The 27,273-nt window shown below is 42.0% G+C and overlaps 1 protein-coding gene across 2 annotated transcripts in view; it reads right to left on the bottom strand.

Moving 5' to 3' along the window:
* Window positions 1–25,421, bottom strand: part of LOC139375261 (inverted formin-2-like) — a 33,373-nt gene extending 7,952 nt beyond the window's left edge. For both annotated transcript variants that reach the window (XR_011627768.1, XM_071116876.1), the window contains exons 1-20: window positions 25,192–25,421; window positions 15,683–16,094; window positions 9,285–9,400; window positions 8,631–8,790; window positions 5,945–5,978; window positions 5,566–5,707; window positions 5,314–5,446; window positions 4,584–5,138; window positions 4,277–4,419; window positions 4,097–4,158; window positions 3,912–4,014; window positions 3,730–3,815; window positions 3,417–3,517; window positions 2,532–2,602; window positions 1,550–1,657; window positions 1,329–1,399; window positions 1,103–1,223; window positions 805–969; window positions 519–621; window positions 243–395 (exon numbers count right to left, since the gene is read on the bottom strand). Coding sequence is in view for 1 of the 2 variants with exons in the window: in XM_071116876.1 (XP_070972977.1) it covers window positions 243–395; window positions 519–621; window positions 805–969; window positions 1,103–1,223; window positions 1,329–1,399; window positions 1,550–1,657; window positions 2,532–2,602; window positions 3,417–3,517; window positions 3,730–3,815; window positions 3,912–4,014; window positions 4,097–4,158; window positions 4,277–4,419; window positions 4,584–5,138; window positions 5,314–5,446; window positions 5,566–5,707; window positions 5,945–5,978; window positions 8,631–8,790; window positions 9,285–9,400; window positions 15,683–16,079 (2,824 nt within the window). In the remaining variant the exon portion in view is untranslated. The remainder of the gene's footprint in view (window positions 1–242; window positions 396–518; window positions 622–804; window positions 970–1,102; window positions 1,224–1,328; window positions 1,400–1,549; window positions 1,658–2,531; window positions 2,603–3,416; window positions 3,518–3,729; window positions 3,816–3,911; window positions 4,015–4,096; window positions 4,159–4,276; window positions 4,420–4,583; window positions 5,139–5,313; window positions 5,447–5,565; window positions 5,708–5,944; window positions 5,979–8,630; window positions 8,791–9,284; window positions 9,401–15,682; window positions 16,095–25,191) is intronic.
* Window positions 25,422–27,273: the final 1,852 nt, after the last annotated feature.

Here is a 27,273-nt window from a genome sequence, read left to right as displayed (position 1 = left end):
CGTCCATTTGACTTTGACACCCCTGCTTTATAGAATAGCATGTCATATCACTTAATCTGCCATAGCCAAAGACACGACAGATGTCTTCACTATTATTCTACAATGTAGAAATGAGTAAAAATAAAGAATTGAATGGCGTTTCCAAACTTTTGACTGGTACTATATATCGGCGAAGCCTGGTTATGGTTCAGTATAGGAGTGAAGCTGGAAACAGGACAGGGTCAGAGTCGTCTTGTCCTTACCAGGCTGGCCCGTATCCCTATTCATTTCACAAGAGAGGGGGCTATCCGTTTCGCACCTGGGCCGGGTCTTCCTGAGATGAAAGCCTTTCCGGATATCATTAAGGAGGTGGTCGATAATACAGCCATCGTCCTGTGGCGGGGGTCCTTTTCGGACTGGTGACAGAGGATAGAGAGATGTATTAAGATACCACATGGCAGGCTACTCTATCGTCTTAGTGAGAATACAAAACATAGACTCCTGACAGACAGGAGATATGGACCATCAGAAGAACTCACTTATTTTTCCGTTCTCCCCCTTCTGTCTCTTGGATTCCTCCTCCTCAAGCTGCTTCTTCCTTTTCTCCGCCTTCACAGCCTGCTCTTTTCTGCTCTTGTTTTCCTGTGCATAGAACATAGAACATACATAGAACATTGACGTACATAGAACATTGAGAAATACGATGTGAGGCAACTTCATAACCAAACCTCTGTTTTCAATATACTAGTGATGGAAATCAGTATGCATTATCAACATTTATCAAAACTTGTGGAATTCCGTCTATTAGTGATGTGCTCCTCTGACCTTTAAGGCTTTGATGAAAAGCCCCCTGAAGGTCTTAATGGTGCCGAAGAGCTCTTCCAGGGAGAGTTGGTTTGCATCCTCACACAGGTAGAGTGCCAGGTCACCCTTCTTCCTCACAATCTCTGCAAACCGCTTTTCCAAATCCAGGCAGGCCTCCAGGTTTTCCTTGGGGAGGGAAACGAGGTTGAACCATTGCCTTTTAAAGAACACTAGTGTATAGTTGACCTCCAAAATAGTTTAAAAAAAAAATCATTATTGGGAGGCAACCACAATAGAATACAATCCACTGGTTTCATACCTCAATGACCTTTTCGAACTGCTCCTTTACATCGTCCACAGAGTTGGTGACTTTCTTTGCCGCTTCTTTCAGTCGTTTTACTAAGGCACTGGCTTCTGCCTGAATGGAGTCAAGGTTGACTCTGATGGATAAAAGGCAATATTTATAAATGTTTTAATGTAATTTAATCATTTGTTTATCAATTGCAGAGCTCATAACAATTGTTTGAATAAAAAGGGTTTTATACCCAGCTGCCTTTTCACAAATCTCAATGTCGTCAGGAAGGTTCAACAGCTCTGGGTGGTTCAGCTCTGTCTCCTGTAAACAAGTCATGAGTTTATTTATGATTTCCAACTTTCATTTCATTGTCCATGTGAAGTATGTTTGGTTTCTGTGAGGAGCACTGACCACAAAGTTGTTTTTATCCTCAGAAAAGCACTAAAGCGCTATTATTTATGATAGCGTTACCTCCAGAATGTGATGGAGCAGGGTAATGCGGCTCTTGTTGGCCTTAGTCTCAGTCAGCTTCAGCAGAGAGCTGATCTTAAAGCCCTCAGCGTTCCCTGTGTGACTTCCCTGTGAGCAAGCAGAGAGTCAGGAGTTAGAGCTTTTCAGACTGCATAAGTGTTGCATGTTTACGGGTGAGTGGAATGTCATCATCCTTCATCGGTGGGGTTTAACGATTGTTGACATTCAATATTAATGGTACATTACCACCACCAACTGGACTGGAGTATAAATCCATTATACTTTGTGATGCAAAAAGAGGAAAAAGGAAAAAAAACAAATTAGCCTGCCAACTAACCCTACATTCATTAAAAACCCACCACCCTATTTGATTGACGGTCTGGGAGAACGGGACACTCCCATTCAACACTCCCTGTAACTCTTCTGCAGTAAAATCTCGTAAACCCAAGTACTTCTCTGCAGCTGCCACAACAAAACCTATTTTCTGTGATTTACGTTCCATTTCAGCGTTACAGTTGATAACCATGGCAATGAACACCAAAAAGCCAGCCTTACTGAAGCACATTTAATTCGTAGACCTATCATTCTGTACTGGCAAAAGTCTACTACCCACTGGGAGCCTCTTATCATCCCTCAACATTGACCCATCTTCCTCTATTTTCTTCACTGCCTCAGGATACGACGCCTTCAGAACAACTGACTGACAACCTCAACCTGTCTCTCTCGCACCGGACACTTCTGATCCTCAGCAACATGGGCACCTCTATAGTTAACACATACCTTTTTTCCACCAATACTACACATTCCTTAGTCCCATGCCCTCCTGCACACATCTAGGAATCTCCCTACCAACTGAAAAATGACCATAAGCTTGGCACCTGAAACACTTGTGGGTTCGGCACGAAAACTATTGCAGGCTAACTGATATCCTAACATTACTTTGTCAGGTAGGAATGCCATCCTTTGGAGAGTCCTTACTTACATAGTTGAGGAAGTTTCCCACATCAAGGATGAGCCTGCAGAAACTAGGCATGAGAGTGCTCATTCTGAGACCTGAGGAGATTTTTTTTTTAATGAAACATTCTACGCAAAAAAAAAATACTCTTTTAGACATTTTGAAAAACCACCACTTGAATAGTTAAAACATTTCCAGCACAAAGCAACAATTTGTTCTAACAAACACAATTCTTCATAATAAACCTTACTGTGTCCTCTGCTAGCTTACAAAAATACGCAATGGATTCATAAGGAAATCATTGTAACATGAGTGTTTCAGTGGTGTAAAGTACTTAAGTAAAAACACTTTAAAGTACTATTTAAGTCATTTTTGGGGTTCTGTATTTTACTACTTATATTTGACTACTTTTACTTCACTACATTACTAAAGAAAAGAATGTACTTTTTATTCCAACATTTTCCCTGACACCCAAAAGTACTTGGTACATTTCAAATGCTTAGCAGGACAGAAAAATTGTCCAATTGACGCACTTATCAAGAGAACATCCCTGGTCATCCCTACTGCCTCTAATCTGGTGGACTCACTTAACACGTCTCGTTTGTAAATTATGTCTGAGTGTTGGAGTGTGCCCCTGGCTATCCATACATTTTTTAAAACTGTACCGCCTTGTTTGCTTAATAAAAGGAATGTTTTACTATAGATCCTTACGTATATCTTAGAAATGAAATGTACTTTTTATACTTAAGTATATTTAAAACCAAATACTTTTTCTTTAGTAATATTTTACTAGGTGACTTTCACATTAGTCATTCTCTATAAAAAAAAGTTATCTTTACTTTTACTCAAGTATGATTATTGGGTACTTTTTCCACCACTGGTGTTTATACAGGAAAGTTGGTGTTGACTTACACTGGCATGCTGATTCAACCACCTCTGCTTTGGGCTTGAGCATGTCCAGTACTGAGGTGGTCTCCTCACACAGCAACATACAGTCTATCCTCAGCTGGTAACTGTGGGTAGACACGAGAGCGAGGATACGAAGTAGGGATGGCATGGCAGGGAAGAGAGATACCATTGGGAATTAAGAAAGACAAGTCATGGAAGTGCCAAACAAAAACAGACACCAGATTCTGTTAACTATCACAGCCAGAGATTCTTCTCTACATCCAGTTCCCAGTGAGGAGCCAGGAATTATGAAAACGAGAAAAGGAACAGCAGTTACCATGGTACAGCCAGGAGAGATATGTAGAATCGGTCTACATTGGCCAACTTTAATTTTTCTCCCAGGAAGGATTTCAGGTTATCTATCTAAATTGAGACATAAAAGGGAGGCTCTTTAGTCAGACCACCATGTTTGCTGTATTAATAAAGATGATTTGCAAACATTGTGAAAGTCTCTGGTACCTCATGTTTCTCAGGTAAGAGTTTAATAAGCTGCTTCAAGACCTCCACATCGAACTTAGAGCGATCCCCACTCTGAATCAACACCACAAACTCATCATGAGAGCTAGATAGAGAAGCATGGAGAAAAAAAGTAAGCTCAATGGGGTAAAAACATTGATATCAATACCGACTTAATGACAAATTACCATTTGAATTGCTTGAGAAATATGTTCAAATTCAAGTTCTTCTTTGCGTCAATAAAGGAGATCTGTAGAGAGAAGAGGGGAATAGACATTTTGTTAGGGAGGTTGTTTTAGGATTCATAATGAGCCATGTTTCTGGTGTGCTCCAGATACGAGAGCTGTAATGAGTGTTGACCAGTGCACCTCTTTAGGCTCCTTTTTGACAGGAGCAGCTGCCCCCTTGTCTTTGTGTTCGGTCACTGGGAGACAGAACAGCTGTTCAATGCTGGAGTAGTTGGGCTCCAGAGGAGCGTCTTTCTGAGCTGAAGTCCACATGGAATGACCATCTGTGTGTATGTTAAAGGAGGGACAGAATAACAACAACACATCTGGAATTACCTCACAAAAAAGTATCCAACCAGACAATCTTTTCCCATCCTACATAGAGCAGACTGCCTCTGTAAACACAGGGGAGGATCATTAAAGAGAGATGCCAAGGTTTTCCACTCACCAGTGACAGCTCTGAGTTTCTGCCAGTTGAGCTTCTTCATCCTCAGGGTGGGGCAACGGCCTGCCTTGGAGGCAGCAGCAGAGGCACACCTCAGGGACTGGCAACTCTGGGCCACCACAATGCCACCTATGCCAGGGGGAGGTGGTGGTGGAGGAGGCAGGCCTGGCATACCGGGCAAGGGTGGGGGTGGTGGAGGTCCTCCACCGCCCATTCCTGGTTGGGGTGGAGGAGGGGGAGGGCACCCTGGGGGCACCTGCATCCCTGGTAGAGGAGTTGGTGGTGGGGGTACTCCACCTCCAATGTGTTGTAATGGTGGAGGAGGGGGAGGTGGGCATTGAAGAGGACCTGGTCCCATCAAATTGGGATATAGGAAAGGTGGAGAGGACACTTTTGTGGAGCATTTGGTCAGTCTTTCTTGGTCGTCGTCCACCATGTCGGTCTGAACAGCCTTATCAATCTTCTTGGGTGGCGGACCATCCACAGCATCGACACCAGCTGTCCTGCGCTTGGAGAACACCAGGCGTTGCATAATAATCTCACGAGTGTCCATATGAGCTGGAGCACAGAAATCACACACAAACACTCAAATCTACTGAATTTTGTTGACATGTAACCAAGACAAACATTTTTCCTACGCACGCTGTTCACCCAGACTGCAGTCCTTTGCCCATAACTCACTTAGAGGTCAGCTTATTGAACTATTGAATGTGTCAGGAGCGTGATGACTCACAGTCTTGATCCAGCAGAATGGCCCGGTTAGTGATGGCCTCCAAGGCTTGCCAGATGTCAGCCCTCTCGGGCCCCAGCAGCAACAGGGCTTGTAGGATGGACAGCAGCTGGCGGGACGACGGAGAGCTGCTCACCTTGAGGTTGAACAACACACAACCAAACCTTATTTTGAGTGCACTTATAATTGTTGTTGTTTACGGAACTAGCCATGACTAGGTGACATGCAGTGTTATGGCAGTGCAGCTGTGCTCACTTTGTTGAAGAGGGTGATGAACACCTCCTGGTGACTGCTCATGTCTATACCTCCATAGACCCTCAGCAGCTCCTCCTCATCCTCAGACATGGCCTCTTCAAACGCCTCACACTGAATGATCAAGTCCTCATCCTCCTCATCTCTGTCTCACACACACACACACAATTAAAAAGGGCCTATTGAACAAGTAGCCTGTTTACAATGTTTATTTCCCACTTGCACATCAAATCAACAAAATTATTGACAAATGTGCAGGTAACAAAGGTTTTGTTTAACATTTCACTCAAACTATATTGTACTTGACCAATGCATGGGCATTTCTTATCTGCACATGACAAAAAAGTCCCAATGAAATGAGGAAGTAAGTCAAGGCACTCACCTAAATTTGGGCAGTATATCAAGTAATTGTAATCCTATAAAACAGAAACACTGCATTTAATAAAGACAGTCACAAAAACAACGATCCATCTCCCAATTGATCAGTTTCCTACTTTGTAGTAGGTTATTAAAAAGTTGGAACACTGTGAAATATGATCTGGAATCAGCAAGTGAAGTCGATTGCAGGTGAGCGATTAGGACATAATTATGGTGCGTTCAAGACAACTCGGAAATCTTCGACCTCTGACTTCAGTGCGTTCAAGACAACTGGGAACTCGAGTTGGATGACCAGCGTTCAAAACTATTTTTCCCAGTCGGAGCTCGTTTTTTCCAACCCACTAAAGACGAAAGTCTGATATTTCTGAGTTCCGAGTTCCCAGTTGTTTTGAGCGTGGCATACAAGTCGAAAACTCAGACATCATATCAGAGCTTTGACTTCTGCTGCGTTCATAACCAAGTGGAAGGTGGGAATTTACCAGTTGGATGCATTCAGGTGGTTGAATTCATTGAGAAACACTGAATGGCAAACAAGCTGTGTAAACCATAAACTAAAAGTACAGCTATCATGCTTGTAAACAAATTATAGTGTTCAAAAATCATATTAATAGATTGCATTTTATAAATAATGTTTTGTTGCTGCATTTAACTGCCAGAAATGCTAATATCGAGGTAATTTCCTTATTAGGTGACGTCAGAGGTCAGCATGTGGGAGAAGTGGGAACTCAGGATGATAGATGAGTTTCCCACCAGTCGGAGGTCCGTTCAAAGGAATTTTCCCAGTCGTATGTGGTAAATTCCCCTTCCCACTTGGTTACTAATGCAGCATTCTCCTACCTGAAGATCAATGACTTCTCAATTTCTCTCTGTGAGCTCGCTTTTTTCGAGTTCCCAGTTGTTTTGAATGCATCAAAAATCTATTTGCAGTAGAGTGGTGATGTGGAACAACTTCGAATAGGCTACATTTACAGAATTCTTTGAAAAAAATCAAAAATGTATTTCACATTTACCGTGAATAGCAAAATCACAAAGAAAGGGAATGGCGACTTGACTTCAGACAAGCTTTTGTTAGACTGCCGCCAATAGGCCATTATAAAAAGGTAGGCACAAATCAAAGTCTGTTCATAGAGAATAGCCTACGTAGCCCAATATAATGGTACTCTCAAGACAACTGGGAATTCAAAAAAAAAAAAAGTTAAATCATGACGTAAGTGATCTTTAGGTTGACGCTCTAGAAAGATGCCCGAGTTTCTGACATGGAATTTCGAGTTGGATGACCATTCGGAGCTAGTTTTTTCCCTGAGTTCCCAGTTGTCTTGAATGCACTGAAGTCAGAAGTCGGAGATTTCCAAGTTTTGAGTGGTGAGTTCTGAGTGGTTTTGAACGCGACATTAGACCGCTTTGGAATGCTCTTAGACTTCTTCTCATTAATGAAATAAATAATCAGAGGTCTAATATTGGGATAGACAATACTGTAACCTGTCAAGAACCATAATATTATGCATAGCATATATGACAGACTAGAGTTTATCAAATTTTGATATGCCCACTATGCCAATATTTCTTCAACAATTTCAGCACACAAATCTACAGCATACTGTAGCTAGGCCTAATCTTGATTTCCCCTTCATTAAAACACATATTTTTCAAAAACAAAAAAAAGATTAATGTAACACCATTTATGCCAGACACAAATGCATAATTGTATCCCTGAATATGAGGTTTGCACAAGATTCAGGTGTTTGGGGACAAGATAGGGGACAGATTGAGGACAGGCATATACAGTAGCTAGAAGGACCTAGTGACATACACTACATGACAAAAAGAATGTGGACACCTGCTTGTCAAACATCTCACTCCAAAATCATGGGCATTAATATGGAGTTGGTCCCCACTTTGCTGCTATAACAGCCTCCACTCTTCTGGGAAGGCATTCCACTCGATGTTGGAACATTGCTGTGGGGACTTGCTACCATTCAGCCACAAGAGCATTAGTGAGGTCGGGCACTGATGTTGGGAGATTAGGCCTGGCTCACAGTCGGCATTCTAATTCATCCCAAAGGTTTTCAATGAGGTTGAGGTCAGGGCTCTGTGCAGGCCAGTCAAGTTCTGCCACACTGTTCTCGACAAGCCATTTCTGTATGGACCTCACTTTGTGCATGGGGCATTGTCATGCTGAAACAGGAAAAGGTCTTCCCCAAACTGTTGCCACAAAGATGGAAGCACGGAATCGTCTTGAATGTCATTGTATGCTGTAGCATTCAGATTTCCCATCACGGGAACTAAGGGGCCTAGCCCGAACCATTGAAGAGGAGTAGGACAACATTACACAGGCCACAATAAACACCCTGATCAACTCTATGTGAAGGAGATGTGTCGCGCTGCATGAGGCAAATGGCGGTCACACCAGATACTGACTGGTTTTCTGATCCACGCCTGTACCTTTTTTAAAGTTATCTGTAACCAAGAGATGCATATATGTGTTCCCAGTCATGTGAAATCCTTAGATTAGGGCCTAATGAATATATTTAAATTATAACTCAGTAAAATCTTTTAAATGGTTGCATGTTGCGTTTTATAGTTTTGTTCAATATACATTTTGTCATTAACAATGTGCCACTGTGTGACCTTGCAGATGAACTGAATCTCTGCCAAGTGGCTGAGTAATGAAGGTAAACAATGCGCTGTACCAATAAATTCCTTGCGGATCTTGTCTCTCTGTTGCAGGTCGTCTGTCCCAAAGATGATGGCGTTGATGACACTGAGGAGGGTGACAATGTAGGGCATGTTGTCTGTGGCCTGCAGCTCGTTCATGATCACACTGAAGCGATACAGCTGGGTCTTCACACCCTACGGGACAAATGAACACATTAGACATACTGTATATCATTCACTCACACTGTGTGAGGACAGCCCCACCCCCCACCCCATACACGGAATGGTTTAATATTGATCAGAAAGTAACATTAATCAATGTATTGACAACTATGGATGTAACTAGATAACAGAATTAAGTTACTTAGGCAGTCTAACATCTGTACACTAGAATACATTTCTGGGGGCTAAGTCATATGGTTATTCAGTAATGTATGGAATTAATAAAAATGACTTTAATTATCCTATTTAATGATATTTGAGCTGAAATAGCATGTAACATTTTTTTTTGTCATTTCTGTCAGCTTTCATCAAAATCACACATACTGTTATGTGTACTTTCCCCCCAGCATTTTTCTCTCATTATCCTTCCTAAATCACAATCAGGCAACTTATCCTGTAGATGAATGGTATATATTTCCATAGCCTCTGTCCATTAGTGAAAGCTTGTCTGGCTGTATGACACTTGCCTTGTAATGGTCCAGGGCATCCAGGGCCAGACGGTACCCATCAGAGGAGAACATGCTCAGGGCAGCAAGCAGCTCAAACACCTGCTTCTTCACCATGGTATTGGACGTGTCCAAGGCTGTGGTAAGACATTGTCACAGTCAGTGTACACATAGGGTGTATTCATTATGTTGACCGTGTTGCAAAACATTTTGTCTGTTGCAAAACCGAAATGGAACGGAAAATGTTTTTAATTGAAAGTTTCTATTGGACAAATTCAGGTAGGTCCCTCCCTGTTTTGTTCCGTTTGCTCTGTTTGGTTTGATTTCAGTTGCAAGATGTAATGAATACAACCATGGTCATGGTCCTCATATTACATCCTGCCTCTTTCTTTCTCCCTTGTCTGGTGACCTCTAGAATGTTATGGCTTAATTTAAGGAAACGTGACGCGAACTTTGCCACTTTTCTGAAAACGTTTTGTGTTTGTGATAAGTGTGTCAGTGTATGTGAAGATGTTGCAATGCACTGTCTCTCCACACAGTGTCTCACTCCATACACTTTGTCTGACATAATAGCCTATATCTGACCTGAATTGTTCCACTCCTAAATCTACAACTGAATAAAAATGTTATGTATGTGCATTTATGCTCACTATGGCCTTTACATTATTTATACAGTACCAGTTAAATGTTTGGACACACCTACTCATTCAATTCTTTATTTGTACTATTTTCTACATTGTAGAATAGTATTGAAGACATAAACACTATGAAATAACACATATGGAATCATGTAGTAACCAAAAAAGTGTTAAACAAATCAAAATATATTTTATATTTGAGATTCTTCAAAGTAGCCACCCGTTGCCTTGTTCTCTCAACCAGCTTCATGAGGTAGTCACCTGGAATGTGTTTCAATTAACAGGTGTGCCTTGTTAAAAGTTAATTTGTGGAATTTCTTACCTCCTTAATGCGTTTGAGCCAATCAGTTGTGTTGTGACAAGCTAGGGGTGATATACAGAATATAGCCCTATTTGGTAAAAGACCAAGTCCATATTTTTGCAAGAACAGCTCAACTAAGCAAAAATAAATGACAGTCCATCCTTACTTTAAGACAATAACTTTTAAAAGTTTCTTCAAGTGCAGTCGCAAAAACCATCAAGTGCTATGATGAAACTGGCTCTCATGAGGACCGTCACATGAAAGGAAGACTCAGAGTTACCTCTGCTGCAGAGGATAAGTTCATTAGAGTAACCAGCCTCAGAAATTGCAGACCAAATAAATGCTTCACAGAGTTCAAATATCAGACACATCTCAACATCAACTATTTAGAGGAGACTGCATGAATCAGGCCTTCATGGTCAAATTGCTGCAAAGAAACCACTACTAAAGGACACAAATAATAATAAGAGACTTGCTGGGGCCAAGAAACATGAGCAATGGACATTAGACCAGTGGAAATCTGTCCTTTGGTCTGAGGAGGCCAAATTTGAGATTTTTGGTTCCAACCGCTGTGAGACGCAGAGTAGGTGAACGAACCTTGCTGTTAACACTGTCGGTAATTTATTTAGAATTCAAGGCACACTTAACCAGCATGGCTACCACAGCATTCTGCAGCGATACGCCATCCCATCTGGTTTGCGCTTAGTGGGACTATCATTTGTTTTTAAATAGCACAATGACCCAACACACCTCCAGGCTGTGTAAGGGCTATTTGACCAAGAAGGAGAGCGATGGAGTGCTGCATCAGATGACTTGGCCTCCACAATCACCCAACCTCAACCCAATTGAGATGGTTTGGGATGAGTTGGACCACAGAGTGAAGGAAAAGCAGCCAACTAGTGCTCAGCAGATGTGGGAACTCCTACAAGACTGTTGGAAAAGCATTCCAGGTGAAGCTGGTTGAGAGAATGCCAAGCGTGTGCAAACCTGGATGGCATACCAGTGGAAGTATACCAAACATTTTTTGATATACTCAGAGGACCAATATTAGCAAGTTTTAATCACTCCTATACAAACAACAGATTATCGGACACGCAACAAGAACGTCTGATTTCATTATTACTGAAACAGGATCCAAGTGGTATATATAAAGATCCAGTCCATTTAAAAAATTGGAGGTCTCTTAAACTTCAGTGTTGTGATGGAAAAATTCTAGCTAAATGCTTGGCACATAGAATTTAAAAGGATTTTGTCAGATATTATTCATTTTAATCAGACAGATTTTTTACATGGACGATACATTGGCGATCATTTAAGACGAGTACTGGAAACAATAGAATACTATGGATTATCGGGGAAACCAGGCATGGTTTTGTCACTCCCTGACCTTAGAGATCCTTTTTATGCCTCTATTTTGGTTTGGTCAGGGCATGAGTTGGGGTGGGCATTCTATGTTTTGTGTTCTATGTTTTCTATTTCTGTGTGTTTGGCTGGGTGTGGTTCTCAATCAGAGGCAGCTGTCTATCGTTGTCTCTGATTGAGAACCATACTTAGGTAGCCTTTTCCCACCTGTGTTTTGTGGGTAGTTGTTTTCTGTTTTGTGTCTTTCTGCACATGACATGACAGGACTGTTTTGGTTTTCGTTCTTTCGTCCGTTCGTCCGTTCGTCCGTTCGTCCGTTCGTTCGTTCGTTCGTTCATTCGCTTTGTTATTTTAGTTATTTCAGTGTTCAGTTCAAATAAAAGTATGAACATGTACCACACTGCGCTTTGGTCCACACCTTCTTCCACAGATGATCGTTACATAACTACCCACCACCAAAGGACCAAGCAGTGTGGCCAGGAGAGGCAGCCCCAATAATTTATTTTGGGGGGGCACACGGGACGGTCGGCGGAGCAGAGGATGGAACCAGAGCCAGTCAGGGTGAAATTGGAGGTGAGCGACGACAGCAAAGCAGAAACAGTGAAGGAGTTGATGGGGAGATTGGAGGAGAGAGGAATGAGAGAGTTGCTGTGTTGGTGCATGAGGCACGACATCCGCCCGATAGAGCATGTCCTCGATTTGATGTCACCTGAGTCAGCTCTCCATTCTCGTCCTGAGGTGCGTGCTAGGGGTCTGGTGAAGACTGTGCCAGCCCCAAGCATCAGGCCTCCTGTGCTCCTCCCCAGCCCTGCACGTCTTGTGCCAGCTTGGCGCTACAGATCTCCAGTACGCGTTCTTAGCCCGGTGCTCTACATTCCAGCTCCCCGCATCTGCCGGACTAGGGTGAGGATCCAGCCAGGAGGATGGTGCCAGCCCTGCTCTCCAGACCTCCAGTGCGTGTCCTCGGGCCAGGATATCACCCGCCGGCTCTAGGTACGGTTTCCCCAGTTCGCCAGGAGATCCCAGTGCAGCCTGTTCCAGCTCCCTGCACGTGCCGGGCTAGAGTGGGCATTCAGCCTGGAGGAGTGGTGTCAAGGCTACGCACCAGATCTCCAGTGCTACCCCACAGCCCGGTCTGTCCTGTGCCTCCTCCACGGACCAGCCCTCCTGTCCGGAGCTGCCAGAGTCGCCCTCCTGTCCGGAGCTGCCAGAGTCGCCCTCCTGTCCGGAGCTGCGCCGCTGCACTTTGGTCCACATCTTCTTCCACAGATGATAGTTACAGGTTTTCATAGCTGATTTTGAAAAGGCTTTTGATAAAGTACGACTTGAGTTTATATATACAGTTGAAGTCGGAAGTATACATACACTTATGTTGGAGTCATTAAAACTTGTTTTTCAACCACGTTCGAGAAGTGCAAATCAATCTCAGAACAACAGCAAAGGACCTTGTGAAGATGCTGGAGGAAACAGGTACAAAAGTATCTATATCCACAGTAAAACGAGTCCTATATCGACATAAACTGAAAGGCTGCTCAGCAAGGAAGAAGCCACTCCTCCAAAACTCCCATTAAAAAAAGCCAGACTACGGTTTGCAATTGCACATGGGGACAAACATCGTACTTTTTGGAGAAATGTCCTCTGGTCTGATGAAACAAAAATAGAACTATTTGGCCATAATAACCATCTTTATGTTTGGAGGAAAAATGGGGATGCTTGCAAGCCAAATAACCCCATTCCAACCAAGCGCGGGGCTGGCAGCATCATGTTGTGGGGGTGCTTTGCTGCAGGAGGGACTGGTGCACTTCACAAAATAGATGGCATCATGAGGGCGGAAAATTATGTGGATATATTGAAGCAACATCTCAAGACATCAGTCAGGAAGTTAAAGTTTGGTCACAAATGGGTCTTCCAAATGGACATTGACCCCAAGCATACTTCCAAAGTTATGGCAAAATGGCTTAAGGACAACAAAGTCAAGGTATTGGTGGGGCCATCACAAAGCCCTGACCTCAATAGATAATTTGTGGGCAGAACTGAAAAAGCGCATGTGAGCAAGGAGGCCTACAAACCTGACCCAGTTACACCAGCTCTGTCAGAAGGAATGGGCCAAAATTCACCCAACTTATTGTGGGAAGCTTGTGGAATGCTACCCGTAACGTTTCACCCAAGTTAAACAATTTAAAGGCAATGCTACTAAATACTAATTGAGTGTATGTAAATTTCTGACTCACTGGGAATGTGATGAAAGAAATAAAAGCTGAAATAAATAATTCTCTACTATTATTCTGACATTTCACATTAAAATAAAGTGGTGATCCTAACTGACAGAAGACAGGGAATTTTTACTCTGATTAAATGTCAGGAATTGTGAAAAACTGAGTTTAAATCTATTTGTCTAAGGTGTATTTAAACTTCTGACTTCAACTGTAAATGTCTGAATGCTTATGTGTGTATATATACATATATATATATATTGACAAAAAAAATTATATGGTGGATAGGAAAATGCAGACAATTACATTGATGGAAGCAACAATCTATCAGCAATATTAAAGCCGATCCACCCCCTAATTTTTTTTTTTTACAAATAACAAAAAAAATAAGAGTGCAAACCTGTCATCAAGGCTAAGGGTGGCTACTTTGAAGAATCTCAAATATAAACTGTATTTTCATTTGTTTAACACTTTTTTGGTTACTACACAAATCCATATGTGTTATTTCATAGTTTCGATGTATTCACTACTATTCTACAATGTAGAAAATAGTCAAATAAAGAAAAACCTTGAGTGAGTAGGTGTGTCCAAACTTTTGACTGGTACTGTATATACACTACTGTTCAAAAGTTTACTTGTTTTTGAAAGAAAAGCTATTTTTTTGTCCATTTAAATAACATTGAATTGATCAGATATACAGTGTAGACATTATTCATGTTGTAAATTACTTATGTTGCTCGAAATGGCAGATTTTTAATGGAATATCTACATAGGCGTACAGAGGCCCATTATCAGCAACTATCACTCCTGTGTTCCAATGGCACATTGTGTTAGCTAATCTAAGTTCATAATTTTAAAAGGCTAATTGATCATTAGAAACCCTTTTGCAATTATGTTAGCACAGCTGAAAACTGTTATTATGATTAAATAAGCAATAAAACTGGCCTTCTTTAGACTAGTTACGTATCTGGAGCATCAGCATTTGTGGGTTCGATTACAGGCTCAAAATGGCCAGAAACAACAACAAAAAAATTCTGAAACTCGTCAGTCTGTTCTTGTTCTGAGAAATTAAGGCTATTTCATGCGAGAAATTGCCAAGAAACTGAAGATCTCGTACAACGCTGTGCACTGCTGAGCAAGAGGACAAGTACATTAGAGTGTCTAATTTGAGAAACAGATGCCTCACACGTCCTTAACTGGCAGATTCATTAAATAGTACCCGCAAAACACCAGTCTCATCGTCAACAGTGAAGAGCCGACTCCGGGATGCAGGCCTTCTAGGCAGAGTTGCAAAGAAAAAGCCATATCTCAGACTGGCCAATAAAAAGAAAAGATCAAGATGGGCAAAATAACACACACTGGTCACCAGATCTCAACCCTATCGATCTGTTGTGGGAGCAGCTTGACCGTATGGTACGTAAGAAGTGCCCATCAAGCCAATCCAACTTGTGGGAGGTGATTCAGGAAGCATGGGGTGAAATCTCTTCAGGTTACCTCAACAACTTGATAACTATAATGCCAAAGGTCTTTAAGGCTATAATTGCTGTAAATGGAGGATTCTTTGACGAAGCAAAGTTTGAAGGACACAATTATTATTTCAATTAAAAATTGTTATTTATACCCTTGTCAACATCTTGACTATATTTCCTTTCATTTTGCAACTCATTTTATGTACGTTTTCATAGAAAACAAGGACATTTCTAAGTGACACCAAACTTTTGAACTAACACAACGTGCCATGTGTACTGTATATATGTTTTTGTTTTGTGCACACATACTTGATATCCTGTTCCATAAGCCCATTGGGCACCAATTGGTGTACGACGCGGAAATAAAATAATTAAATTATCAGTGGAACACATTTTTAAACACTGCATTTCTCCTCATTCCTAGGTGATGTAGAACCTTGGGAGAGTTTGCGGATGTAGCCCTCATTCTCCACGATAAAGTGGATCCCAGCAGAGGAGTTCATGACGGCCCGGACACAGCTGACACAGGTAAGCTGCAGCAGGGCATCTGTGATGCGGGAGCAGCCCCTCCCAGATAGCCTGTCCAGGGCCTCCAGCAGCAGGTCCAGCCCACTCAGCTCCAGGAACTGGACCATCCAGGACTCCTCGCTGCCCTCCAGACGACGCTTCAGCCCAGAGTAGTTGACCACACTGGGCACCTGGAGCATGCGGATGCACAGCTCTGGGTCGGCACTCTCCAGGTTGGCCTCCAGCTGGGTGTCTGAGTCCTGGGAGGAGCCCAGATGGCCCCTCACCACCGCCCACTTCCTCTTCCCATCCGACTTCACTGACATGGTGATGGAGAGGGTCTGTGGACAGAAGTTAAGGTAGTTTAATTAATTAAGGGGGCAAGAGGTTCAGTTCAGCATCATAGTGAACATAAACCTGTTTACTATAAAGTGCTGAAAAGGGTGAAAAGTGAATTTTCTTTGCCGTTCATAGCCAAACTGTTATTGGCATCGTTTTGTGCAAACAAGCCATTAACTATTTGACCTGCAGATGGACTTTTGCATAAATATGCAGGACAACTAGTCCCCATTAGAATTGTTTCAGGGCATTCCTGTCTAAAGGATGCAGGCCTTTATCACAACATAGCACATTCATAAGAAATGACAGCTCTGCACATTGTGGGACAAGTGAGTGATATGTCAGCAGTCCTGTCGTCATTAGTCCTGCCAAACATCCAAACTTACTCCTGCAGTGAAAGGGAAGCGACTCGCTGTCAGCTAATCAACAGCAAACACAAAGACAGGCATGACAAAGACTGTGCATATTTATGGGAGATATTATTCTGTGTATATACTCTATTTTCAATTACATCCAACTGTAAACAAGGTTTTGAGTAATAGTATCACTGTGAAGAGAAAAATACCACCCAGGATATTAATAAGCTCATCTGATCTCAGACCGTGAGTGGCACATTTTGATCACACAAGTGACCTTTTCTGGGATAGCCCCAGAACACTGCTCCCTCACAGTACCCTGCACCACTACCAGATACGCACAACATCTCTTGCAATGTGTAACCAGCAGAGGAGGCTGGTAAGAGGAGGATGGCTCATAATAATGAATAGAATGGAATTAATGGAACCAGGCGTTAGGTGTGTTTGAGACCATTCAATTTATTCCGTTCCAGCCATTACTATGAGCCCATCCTCCTCTGCTGGTTACACATTGCAAGAGATGTGTGCCACCAGCCACCACTGGTAATTGGTGTATGCAAGCGCCTACACTGACTGGGTAGGGATTGAGTCTAAAAAAGGGCGAAATTCCCAGAAATACTTCATCTGTAGTTGCAAAGTGTGACGTGATGATCTAGCAATCTAATGAACATATTAGAGGTAGAATTTTCCTCCCAAAATGCCTTTAATTACATCACACTTGCCAAGACTAACCTAAAGAGATGGTATTGGAGAGGATAAATATAAACAACCAAATTGCAGCTCTGCACGCAGCTCTCCAACACATGGCCTTAGCTAAGGAATCTGGGCTATGTAAATAATGTTTCTGTGTTGAGTTTAAAGGCTCTCGAACAATCTACGCAGAATAACAAAGGGGTAAAAACACTGGGTACAGATGATAAGATTCCACCACAGTGGGAATTTAGATGGAACTCAAGTCAACCCTGAAATGTAAGAAACTGTAAACTCCTACAAATTGGATTTCCATTCAGTTCTCAAGTTCCCTATAATAATCCCTATAAAAAAAGGAGCTGTTCTATTCCAGACACGTTTGTGGCGTGGCTGATTCCACCCCCGATTTGGGCTGCCAGTGTGACAATGTTACCATGGTAGCCAGGCCTTCTCATCCTCCGTCAAAAAGCTCTGTTCATTAGCTACAGAATGGGTGGAATGTCTCCTGCTTCACTGGCTGATTTCTGATATCTAATGATATTTATACTCAAGCATTTGAACACCTTACAAGGATCTACAATCTATTCAACTGTAAAAAGTGATGTACAGTAGGGTCCATGGTAAATAGAAGGGTTGTTTCACCAATTCTGTGCCTTTTCAGTAGTACATTTTAAAAATTGTATTTCACCAAATGTTACCATTCTGTCATAAAACGTACATGTTCAATAAAAAACACATTTTCCCATATCAGTAAGTGCCTATTAAGTGCCATATAAAGTAACAGAGTTGACGATTTAAATCATCCACAAATCCCCTTGTGACAGGGGGAATCGAAAAATGTATTATTATTTTATTTTATTTTTATGCTGCTGCAGTGGATAGTGGCCATTTTACGGGCTCCTGACCAATTCTGCTATTTCGTTTTTAATGATAATCTTAACTTTTTTTTGTACATAATGTCTCTGCCATCACTTCCTATGACCCAAAACGGCTTCTGGACATCAGAACAGTGATCACTAACCTCGATTTGGATGAAGATTTCTACTTCAACGAGTTGACAGCTCTGGACGTTTACTCCAGACCAAGCTCTAATCCCCGGGACTCAAAAGAGGAGGCGGTAGCGAAAAAGAGGCAGGTGAGGCGGTCTCCTAACGAGATTAGTTCGGCAAACAAATAGACCGCCATTGACCTGTGTTCTGTTGTCGAATGTGCAGCCACTGGAGAACAAACTGGATGAACTCCGTTCGAGACAATCCTATCAACGGGACCTGAAGAACTGTAATATTATTTGTTTCTCTTGGCTGAACAAGGACATGGATAAAATATATCTTGCGGGTTTCTCCATGCATTGTCTAGACCAGACGGCAGCCTCGGGTAGGTAAGCATAATGGGGAGGGGTGTGTCTCTTTGTCAACAGCAGCTGGTGCACAATCTCTAATATTAAGGAAGCCTTGAGTTTTTGCTCGCCTGAGTTAGAATACCTCATTATAAGCTGCATACCATATTACTCACCAATTTTTCGTAGCTGTCTATTTACCACCACAAACCGATGCTGGAACTAAGACCACACTCAACGAGCTGTATAGGACCATAAATAAACAAGAAAATGCACATCCAGAGGCGACGCTTCTCATGGCCGGTGATTTTAATGCAGGGAAACTGCAGGGAAATGCAGGGAAATCATTTTTACCAGCATGTTAGCATCACCTTTACTCCACACACAGAAATGCATAAAAGGCTCTCCCTCACCCTCCATATGGCGAATCTGACCATAACTCTATCCTACTGATTCCTGCTTAAATTCAAAACAGGAAGTACCAGTGACACGCTCAATTCGGAAGTGGTCCGATGAAGCGGATGCTAAGCTACAGGACTGTTTCACTAGCACAGACTGGAATATGTTCCGGGATTCATTCAATAACATTGAGGAGTTTACCACATCAGTCACCTGCTTCATTAATGAGTGCATTGACGACATCTTGCCCACAGTGACCATACTTACATATCCAAAACTGAAGCCATGAATAACAGGAAACATCTGCACTGAGCTAAAGGCTAGAGCTTCCGCTTTCAAGCTGTGGGAAATTAATCTGGATGCTTATAAGAAATCCCGCTACGACCTCCGACGAGCCATAAAAACAGGCAATGTGTCAATACAAGGCTAAGATCAAATCCTACTATGCCAGCTCTGACACTCGTCGGATATGGCAGGGCTCGCAAACTATCATGGATACAAAGGAAAACCCAGACGCGAGCTGCCCGGTGACACTAGCCTACCAGACGAGTTAAATATCTTCTATGCTCTCTGAGGCAAGCAACACTGAACCATGCATGAGAGCACCAGCTGTTCCGTACGACTGTGTGATCTCACTCTCTGTAGCCAATGTTAGTAATACCTTTAAACAGGTTAAGATTTACCGCGGGGACAGATGGATTACCAGGATGCATACTCAAAGCATATGCTGGTCAGCTGGCAAGTGTCTTCACTGACATTTTCAAACTGTCCCTGATCCAGTCTGTAATACCTACATGTTTCGAGCAGACTACCATGGTTCATGTGCCCAAGAACACCAAGGTAACATGTCTAAATTATTATCGCCCAGTAGCACTCACATCTGTAGCCACTGTTGGGTTATGAGAATATGAAATATACTTATTCGTGTCACTGAGGGAGTGCTTAGGTTTAGAGGGTCTACACCAGAAGTTAATGGTTATCTGTAGGAGGAAGGTATATAGTGTGTGCAATTAAGCTTGGAATGTGCTGAGTGCATGGAAGCGATCACATGTGGCAGGCATTGATAAGGGAAGAGAGCCATAGATTAGTGATGAAGGGGGGTCGAGGTCAGGTCAGGTCACATTAAGGGAGAAAGAAAAGTTTATGGCCCAGATTATTTAGTGTCCTGCAAAGTAGTAAAGATACAATGTTTGTGCAGATGTGTAGGAGGTGATTCAGCCTAGGAGGAAGGGTTAAATATCAGTGCTTGTGTGAAAATGTTTTTGTCTAATGCAGCTGTATTAACCCTTTGGGATGAATAAACTTGGTCTAAAGCTTGCATAGTGCCCGTTGAGTTTTACTCTGAGAATTAGAACCTAACACCACAAAATGCTTTGAAAGTCTGATCATGGCTCACATCAACACCATCATCCCAGAAACCCTGGACCCACTCCAATTTGCATCGCACCCCAACAGATCCATAGATGACACAATCTCTATTGCACTCCACACTACCCTCTCCAACCTGGAAAAAAGGAATACCTATGTGAGAATGTTGTTCATTGACTACAGCTCAGCGTTCAACATGACATTGCCCTCCAAGCTCACTAAGCTCAGGACCCTGGGACTGAACATCTCCCTCTGCAACTGGATCCAGGACTTCCTGACGGGCCACCCCCAGGTGGTCAGGCTAAGCAACAACACATCCACCACAATGACTCTCAACACGGGTGCCCCTCAGGGGTGTATGCTTAGTCCCCTCCTGTACTCCCTGTTCACCCACGACTGCGTGGCTGCGTACGACACCAACACCATCATTAAGTTTGGATGAGAAAGCCTTTAGGGAAGGAGGTCTTCCATTCAGATTTATAGAATTGTCCATGTGGTCTATAATAAAGGACACTTCATTTAATATAACAGCCTTTTAAAATTCTATATTTGTGCACAATTTCTACTTAAAATATCAAATGAATGCAAAAGAAACTCATTTCTTGGAATGACCCAGAATGATTTAGTCTAGGTGAATTCCACAACATCAGTCATGAACACAGTCATGGACACATCAGAAATCCATGAACATCATGTAGGGTTCCCTAGATAAGTCAGCAGGACTTTCCAACATGGGTCATGCAGTTTTCAGTAGGAATTAGGAAGGAAGGGAATTTCCTGAGACAGGAAACACAAGAAAAACATGCTGCCACAGCAAGATTTGGTGTTCCTCTTTTTAAAATGTTGTTCCTCACACAATGCTGACCTGATCTCAGTTAGAGAGAGAGAGAGCTTATGTTTATAAACATACATCTGGACCAGTTGTGGGTCATCTAGATAAAAAGGGAGAAAGGGGCATTCTTTTTTAGCTTGTTGCTTCTGCACATTCTTTATGCTCAGTGACAGCAACATAGCCACACTCACATTGGCTTACTCACTGCAGGTCAGGAATACACTCATACTGTACTCAAGGGAAGCAGCCTACATTAAAACAACTCAACCCACTATTCTACTGTAAAAACTATGTTCTATTATATAATAAAAGATTATCCCTATTGATTTCCTTGTAAGCACTCAGCTCATGCATACAGCGTAGATAAATCTCCCTGTATTTTCAAAGGAAAGATTTTGTTCTTATCACTTTGAGTGCAGGTATTTTTTGTGTAAGCCAAACAGAAGAAAGTAAATAAACTACAACATGGCTGGGGTAAGAATTGAGCCACATGAAGCCCAGTGTTTATGGAATTTATCGTATTTGTTGTCGCTGGAATGCCAGACTTGACCATGAGTGACAGGCCCAGGTCATCTCAGAGCAAACATTGCTGCCTACAGTTTAGTTGACTGTCGTGTTTCCATAATGCAGACTTAATTCACTAGAAAAGCTCATTCAAAAATATATAACTCTAAAAGATCAAGATGGATTACCTGGGATTATCTCTATGTTGTTTGAGCATCTCCAATCAGCCTCCTCAACATAATTGTATCTGTGACTTATTTGCCCCCCCCCCAAATAATGTGTTGGCGATGTCCATCTCCTCACTTGCACTACTAGGAGTAGTAATGAGAGATTTCACATCTGGTATTAATTTTCTAGAACTAGTAGCCTGTAATAAATGTATCACTATCTTCAGTGATGTTGCGAATTTGAAGAGGTTGAATTTAAACCTTGTTCATGTTATTGACTTCAATGTTAAGACCTGTGAGTTCAGAGCAGATGTCTGAAAGGAGGGGTAACAATCGTCTAGAATTCTTGATGAGCTAATACTGCAGGCGTTGTGTTGATAAAACTTTGGTAGCGTTTTCCTCCGGTTTCCTTGATTAAAGTCCCCAAGCTACAATAAATATTGTCTCAGGATATGCGGTTTCCAGTTTGCACAAAGTCCAGTGTAGTTTCTTGAGAGCCATCATGGTGTCGGCGTGAGGGGAAAGATACACGGTTGTGACGATAACCCGAAGAGAATGATCTGTTATGGCAATGCCTTACAGTGGGAATTTGAGATATGCAGTAAAGCTATGTGAATACTATAGCAACCCACAGCTGTGAGGATGAGAGAGATTATAAGAATGCTGCTGACCTGCAAAATGACTAACCAAAATCTAAAACTGACCCTTTACCTAATTTTAACCAATTCTGAAATGAAATGTTGGTTTGCAGGTCAGGTCCATATAGCCTTTTCCTTTGAGGGTATGCTGTGAGTCACAAAGCCCTGAGTGGGCTGCTTTTGCTTAGTGGCAATTATACATAGTGATATTTCAGAGCCCTCTCATCCTGATTCTCAGGACTGGCGCTAGCTTTTTGGGGACCCTGAGATTTACTTGGAGGGTTCCCCACCTCGCGGAAAAACAGTGCCCCCCCTCTTGACATTTATTTCCTGCAATTCTACACATACAGTGCCTTGCGAAAGTATTCGGCCCCCTTGAACTTTGCGACCTTTTGCCACATTTCAGGCTTCAAACATAAAGATATAAAACTGTATTTTTTTTGTGAAGAATCAACAACAAGTGGGACACAATCATGAAGTGGAACGACATTTATTGGATATTTCAAACTTTTTTAACAAATCAAAAACTGAAAAATTGGGCGTGCAAAATTATTCAGCCCCCTTAAGTTAATACTTTGTAGCGCCACCTTTTGCTGCGATTACAGCTGTAAGGCGCTTGGGGTATGTCTCTATCAGTTTTGCACATCGAGAGACTGAATTTTTTTTCCCATTCCTCCTTGCAAAACAGCTCGAGCTCAGTGAGGTTGGATGGAGAGCATTTGTGAACAGCAGTTTTCAGTTCTTTCCACAGATTCTCGATTGGATTCAGGTCTGGAATTTGACTTGGCCATTCTAACACCTGGATATGTTTATTTTTTGAACCATTCCATTGTAGATTTTGCTTTATGTTTTGGATCATTGTCTTGTTGGAAGACAAATCTCCGCCCCAGTCTCAGGTCTTTTGCAGACTCCATCAGGTTTTCTTCCAGAATGGTCCTGTATTTGGCTCCATCCATCTTCCCATCAATTTTAACCATCTTCCCTGTCCCTGCTGAAGAAAAGCAGGCCCAAACCATGATGCTGCCACCACCATGTTTGACAGTGGGGATGGTGTGTTCAGTGTGATGAGCTGTGTTGCTTTTACGCCAAACATAACGTTTTGCATTGTTGCCAAAAAGTTCAATTTTGGTTTCATCTGACCAGAGCACCTTCTTCCACATGTTTGGTGTGTCTCCCAGGTGGCTTGTGGCAAACTTTAACGACACTTTTTATGGATATCTTTAAGAAATGGCTTTCTTCTTGCCACTCTTCCATAAAGGCCAGATTTGTGCAATATACGACTGATTGTTGTCCTATGGACAGAGTCTCCCACCTCAGCTGTAGATCTCTGCAGTTCATCCAGAGTGATCATGGGCCTCTTGGCTGCATCTCTGATCAGTCTTCTCCTTGTATGAGCTGAAAGTTTAGAGGGACGGCCAGGTCTTGGTAGATTTGCAGTGGTCTGATACTCCTTCCATTTCAATATTATCGCTTGCACAGTGCTCCTTGGGATGTTTAAAGCTTGGGAAATCTTTTTGTATCCAAATCCGGCTTTAAACTTCTTCACAACAGTATCTCGGACCTGCCTGGTGTGTTCCTTGTTCTTCATGATGCTCTCTGCACTTTTAACGGACCTCTGAGACTATCACAGTGCAGGTGCATTTATACGGAGACTTGATTACACACAGGTGGATTGTATTTATCATCATTAGTCATTTAGGTCAACATTGGATCATTCAGAGATCCTCACTGAACTTCTGGAGAGAGTTTGCTACACTGAAAGTAAAGGGGCTGAATAATTTTGCACGCCCAATTTTTCAGTTTTTGATTTGTTAAAAAAGTTTGAAATATCCAATAAATGTCGTTCCACTTCATGATTGTGTCCCACTTGTTGTTGATTCTTCACAAAAAAATACAGTTTTATATCTTTATGTTTGAAGCCTGAAATGTGGCAAAAGGTCGCAAAGTTCAAGGGTGCCGAATACTTTCGCAAGGCACTGTAATTGCTCTGGGGTGTAGAGAAAATGTTTCAGATTTAGAACACATTTTCTGCAATTCTACACATGTTGCAATGACTTATGCCATGTTAATATGACATCTGTGTGGGAATGACGAACAAAATCAATGTGGGCCCTTTGGAGGTCAGGGCCCCTGTGCACGTGCCCTGTGTGCCTGGTCGGTATTCCGCCATGATTACTACAAGTTTAGATATCTGGCTAGACTAACTACCAATCTTAAAACTGTTAGCTGACATGGCTGATTAATTCAGTGACTGGCATAACACGAGAGAAACTGCTGATGCACAAGGAAATGTAATTCTATATTTATTTATATTATTTTGGTCAGGGGCCCCCCTTATGCCTAGAACGGGCCATGCTGGTTATAATGATGACGTTGAGCATGCCTTGCCTTGAACAATAAATTAATAGAGGTGCATACAACATTCCTGAGATCATGCTTGCGTGAAAGGGCCACCAGAAGGTGATGTTAATAATTATCAATACAGGTAGGCTAGACTTATGTCAGTAATATTACTCTTTCGAACAGATGTGAAAATGTGTTTCTGTTTGATAATCAAGTGAAGTAAGTACTCTAGTGCTACGGATTCCAATGTTGTGGAACTGTCTTTATTTTGCGCTCTCGACTGCTCCCATTTTCATGGTGTCACTGGGAACATAACGGGAAAACCTATCACCGGTTTATAATGTCGAATTCAGATAATTTATCGTTTAAAAAATTCACTTCGTTGTCTGAAGTTCTCATAAATAGCCCACCGATGAGCTAAAAGACAATTCCCCTTAAATCGCGCGTTTCCAGCTGCGCTGCTTACCTGATCTTATGCCAAAATAACCACTTGAAGAATCGCGTCCTCCGATTGCGGACAGACAACGTATCTTTCCAGCTTCCAAGCGCCTTTTTTATTTCGTGCTTTACCAGGATACCTCTGTACAATGTATGTAGAGGTTAAGTGGAGAATGAGTGAGGATGGTTAGGGGAATTTCAGTTTGGTCGTGGACCTCATCGTTTACACATGAGCACAATGTGACGACGCTGCATGCACAACTGGATGGCCCCTCCCACGCCCTGCTCTATTGTGTCATGGGGTTTTAAGATAGGCAGACCTCACACAAATGTAGAATGTTTGGTCATTGTTATTACACAAGTGGAATAGAGACAAAAACAACCTTATACCAAAATTATTATTATTACTTAGAAAATAATATAATATTGGTATAAATTATCTGAGAACTCCAGAAAGCTTTCCATGCTTCTTTTCATCTCTTCGAAGTTACTGAGATTTTATTTGATCTAAAAGTCTCACTAAACTTGGTCCAAGCTCACGTATGTTGCGGTGGAAGAAAGGCTAGATACGGTGGCTGCCCTGCTCTTGCCCTTAGTTTGCCTCCTGCCCCTCCTATCGCCATGGGTACACTTTCCTGAAAACAATGACACTATACTTTGCTTAAACCTATTTGTGGTGACTTCAAAATTAGGGGTGTTGTTGAAAGCAAAGTCATCAGACATTGGATTATCTCGAACAAATCAGAGTATTAAAGCCAATTCCGATAAAAAACAATAAAAAAACGTGTTATACCCATGTGTGTTCTGGCTCTGGCCCAACCCAACGGTTTCTGGGACTAGATGGTCTAAAATGGTTTTCCATTCTAGAAATCGTTGGGGAGGTACTCAGATCCAGACTCATTGCAGAGAACAAACTAACATCTGTGGCGTGGCATAGCGTTTGGCCTAGTGTTTGGCCGGAGCAAGGAGTTCGGGTAGCAAGGCTAATGGATTTAAGGACTGACCATCCATAAGATTAAAATACAAATGTCCACTATGTTTTAAAGCTATACAGCGGTCGTGTACCATTACATAGTTAACAAACAACAGAGTCAAAAAAAGCTTGTTTTGGGTTTGGATGGGGTATGACATTCGAACTAAAGTCATCCGTTCGATCAGTTCTATTCTTTAAGAATCAATGTGTATATATAATTAATTAAAAAGTCTGAAAATGTACATAGTTATTACAGATGGACCCTTTAAAGATTAGAATATTCCAATGCAGTTAGCCAAAAAAGATGAGGGTTGCTATAAACCACATGAGGCTGGTGGCACCTTAATTGGGGAGGACGGGCTCGTGGTAATGGCTGGAGCGAAATAAGTGAAATAAGTGAAATGGTATTAAATACATCAAACACATGGTTTCCATGTGTTTAATGCCATTCCATGTGCTTCGTTCCAGACATTATTATGAGCCATCCTCCCTTTAGCAGCCTCCACTGCAATAAACAGATATCCCACATTTCTGGTTAGTCCATAACTTGTTTCCTGCTTGAGGCAGGGCACGTTTACAGCAACACAATCTCACACTCAATTTACAAAAATATTTCAGCAGATTTTGTGCGTTTCTGTTTGGCTTAATTCGTGTGAAAATACACACAATTTTGTGCGACTTAATTCGTAGAAAAATACATTTTGGGAGCAAACTTCAGAACAATCTTTTGAAAGTTATTGGATCAATGCATTTTGGGCAATGGTGTTCTACACTGCCTTTTTTGTGTCCCACATTTATTTATATCAAAAACAAAGATGTTAACAAGCCAATATTGTTAATGTCGTGGAAAATCCAAATCAAGTGAGAAAGACTTTGTCATTTCTTCCTCGAAAACAATCCTGTCTCGGAGCTCTACGGACAATTCCTTCAACCTCATGGTTTGGTTTTTGCTCTGACATGCACTGTCAACTGTGGGACATTATATAGACAGGTGTGTGCCTTTCCAAATCATGTCCAATCCATTGAATTTACCACAGGTGGACTCCAATCAAGTTGTAGAAACATCTCAAGGACGATCGATGGAAACAGGATGCACCTGAGATACATTTGGAGTCTTATAGCAAAGGGTTTGAATAC

The sequence above is a fragment of the Oncorhynchus clarkii genome, chromosome 19 (genome assembly GCF_045791955.1).
Source record: "Oncorhynchus clarkii lewisi isolate Uvic-CL-2024 chromosome 19, UVic_Ocla_1.0, whole genome shotgun sequence".
Classification (NCBI taxonomy): domain Eukaryota; kingdom Metazoa; phylum Chordata; class Actinopteri; order Salmoniformes; family Salmonidae; genus Oncorhynchus; species Oncorhynchus clarkii.
Note: the sequence above shows the minus strand (reverse complement) of the source record. Positions and strands in the feature narration are given on the sequence as shown.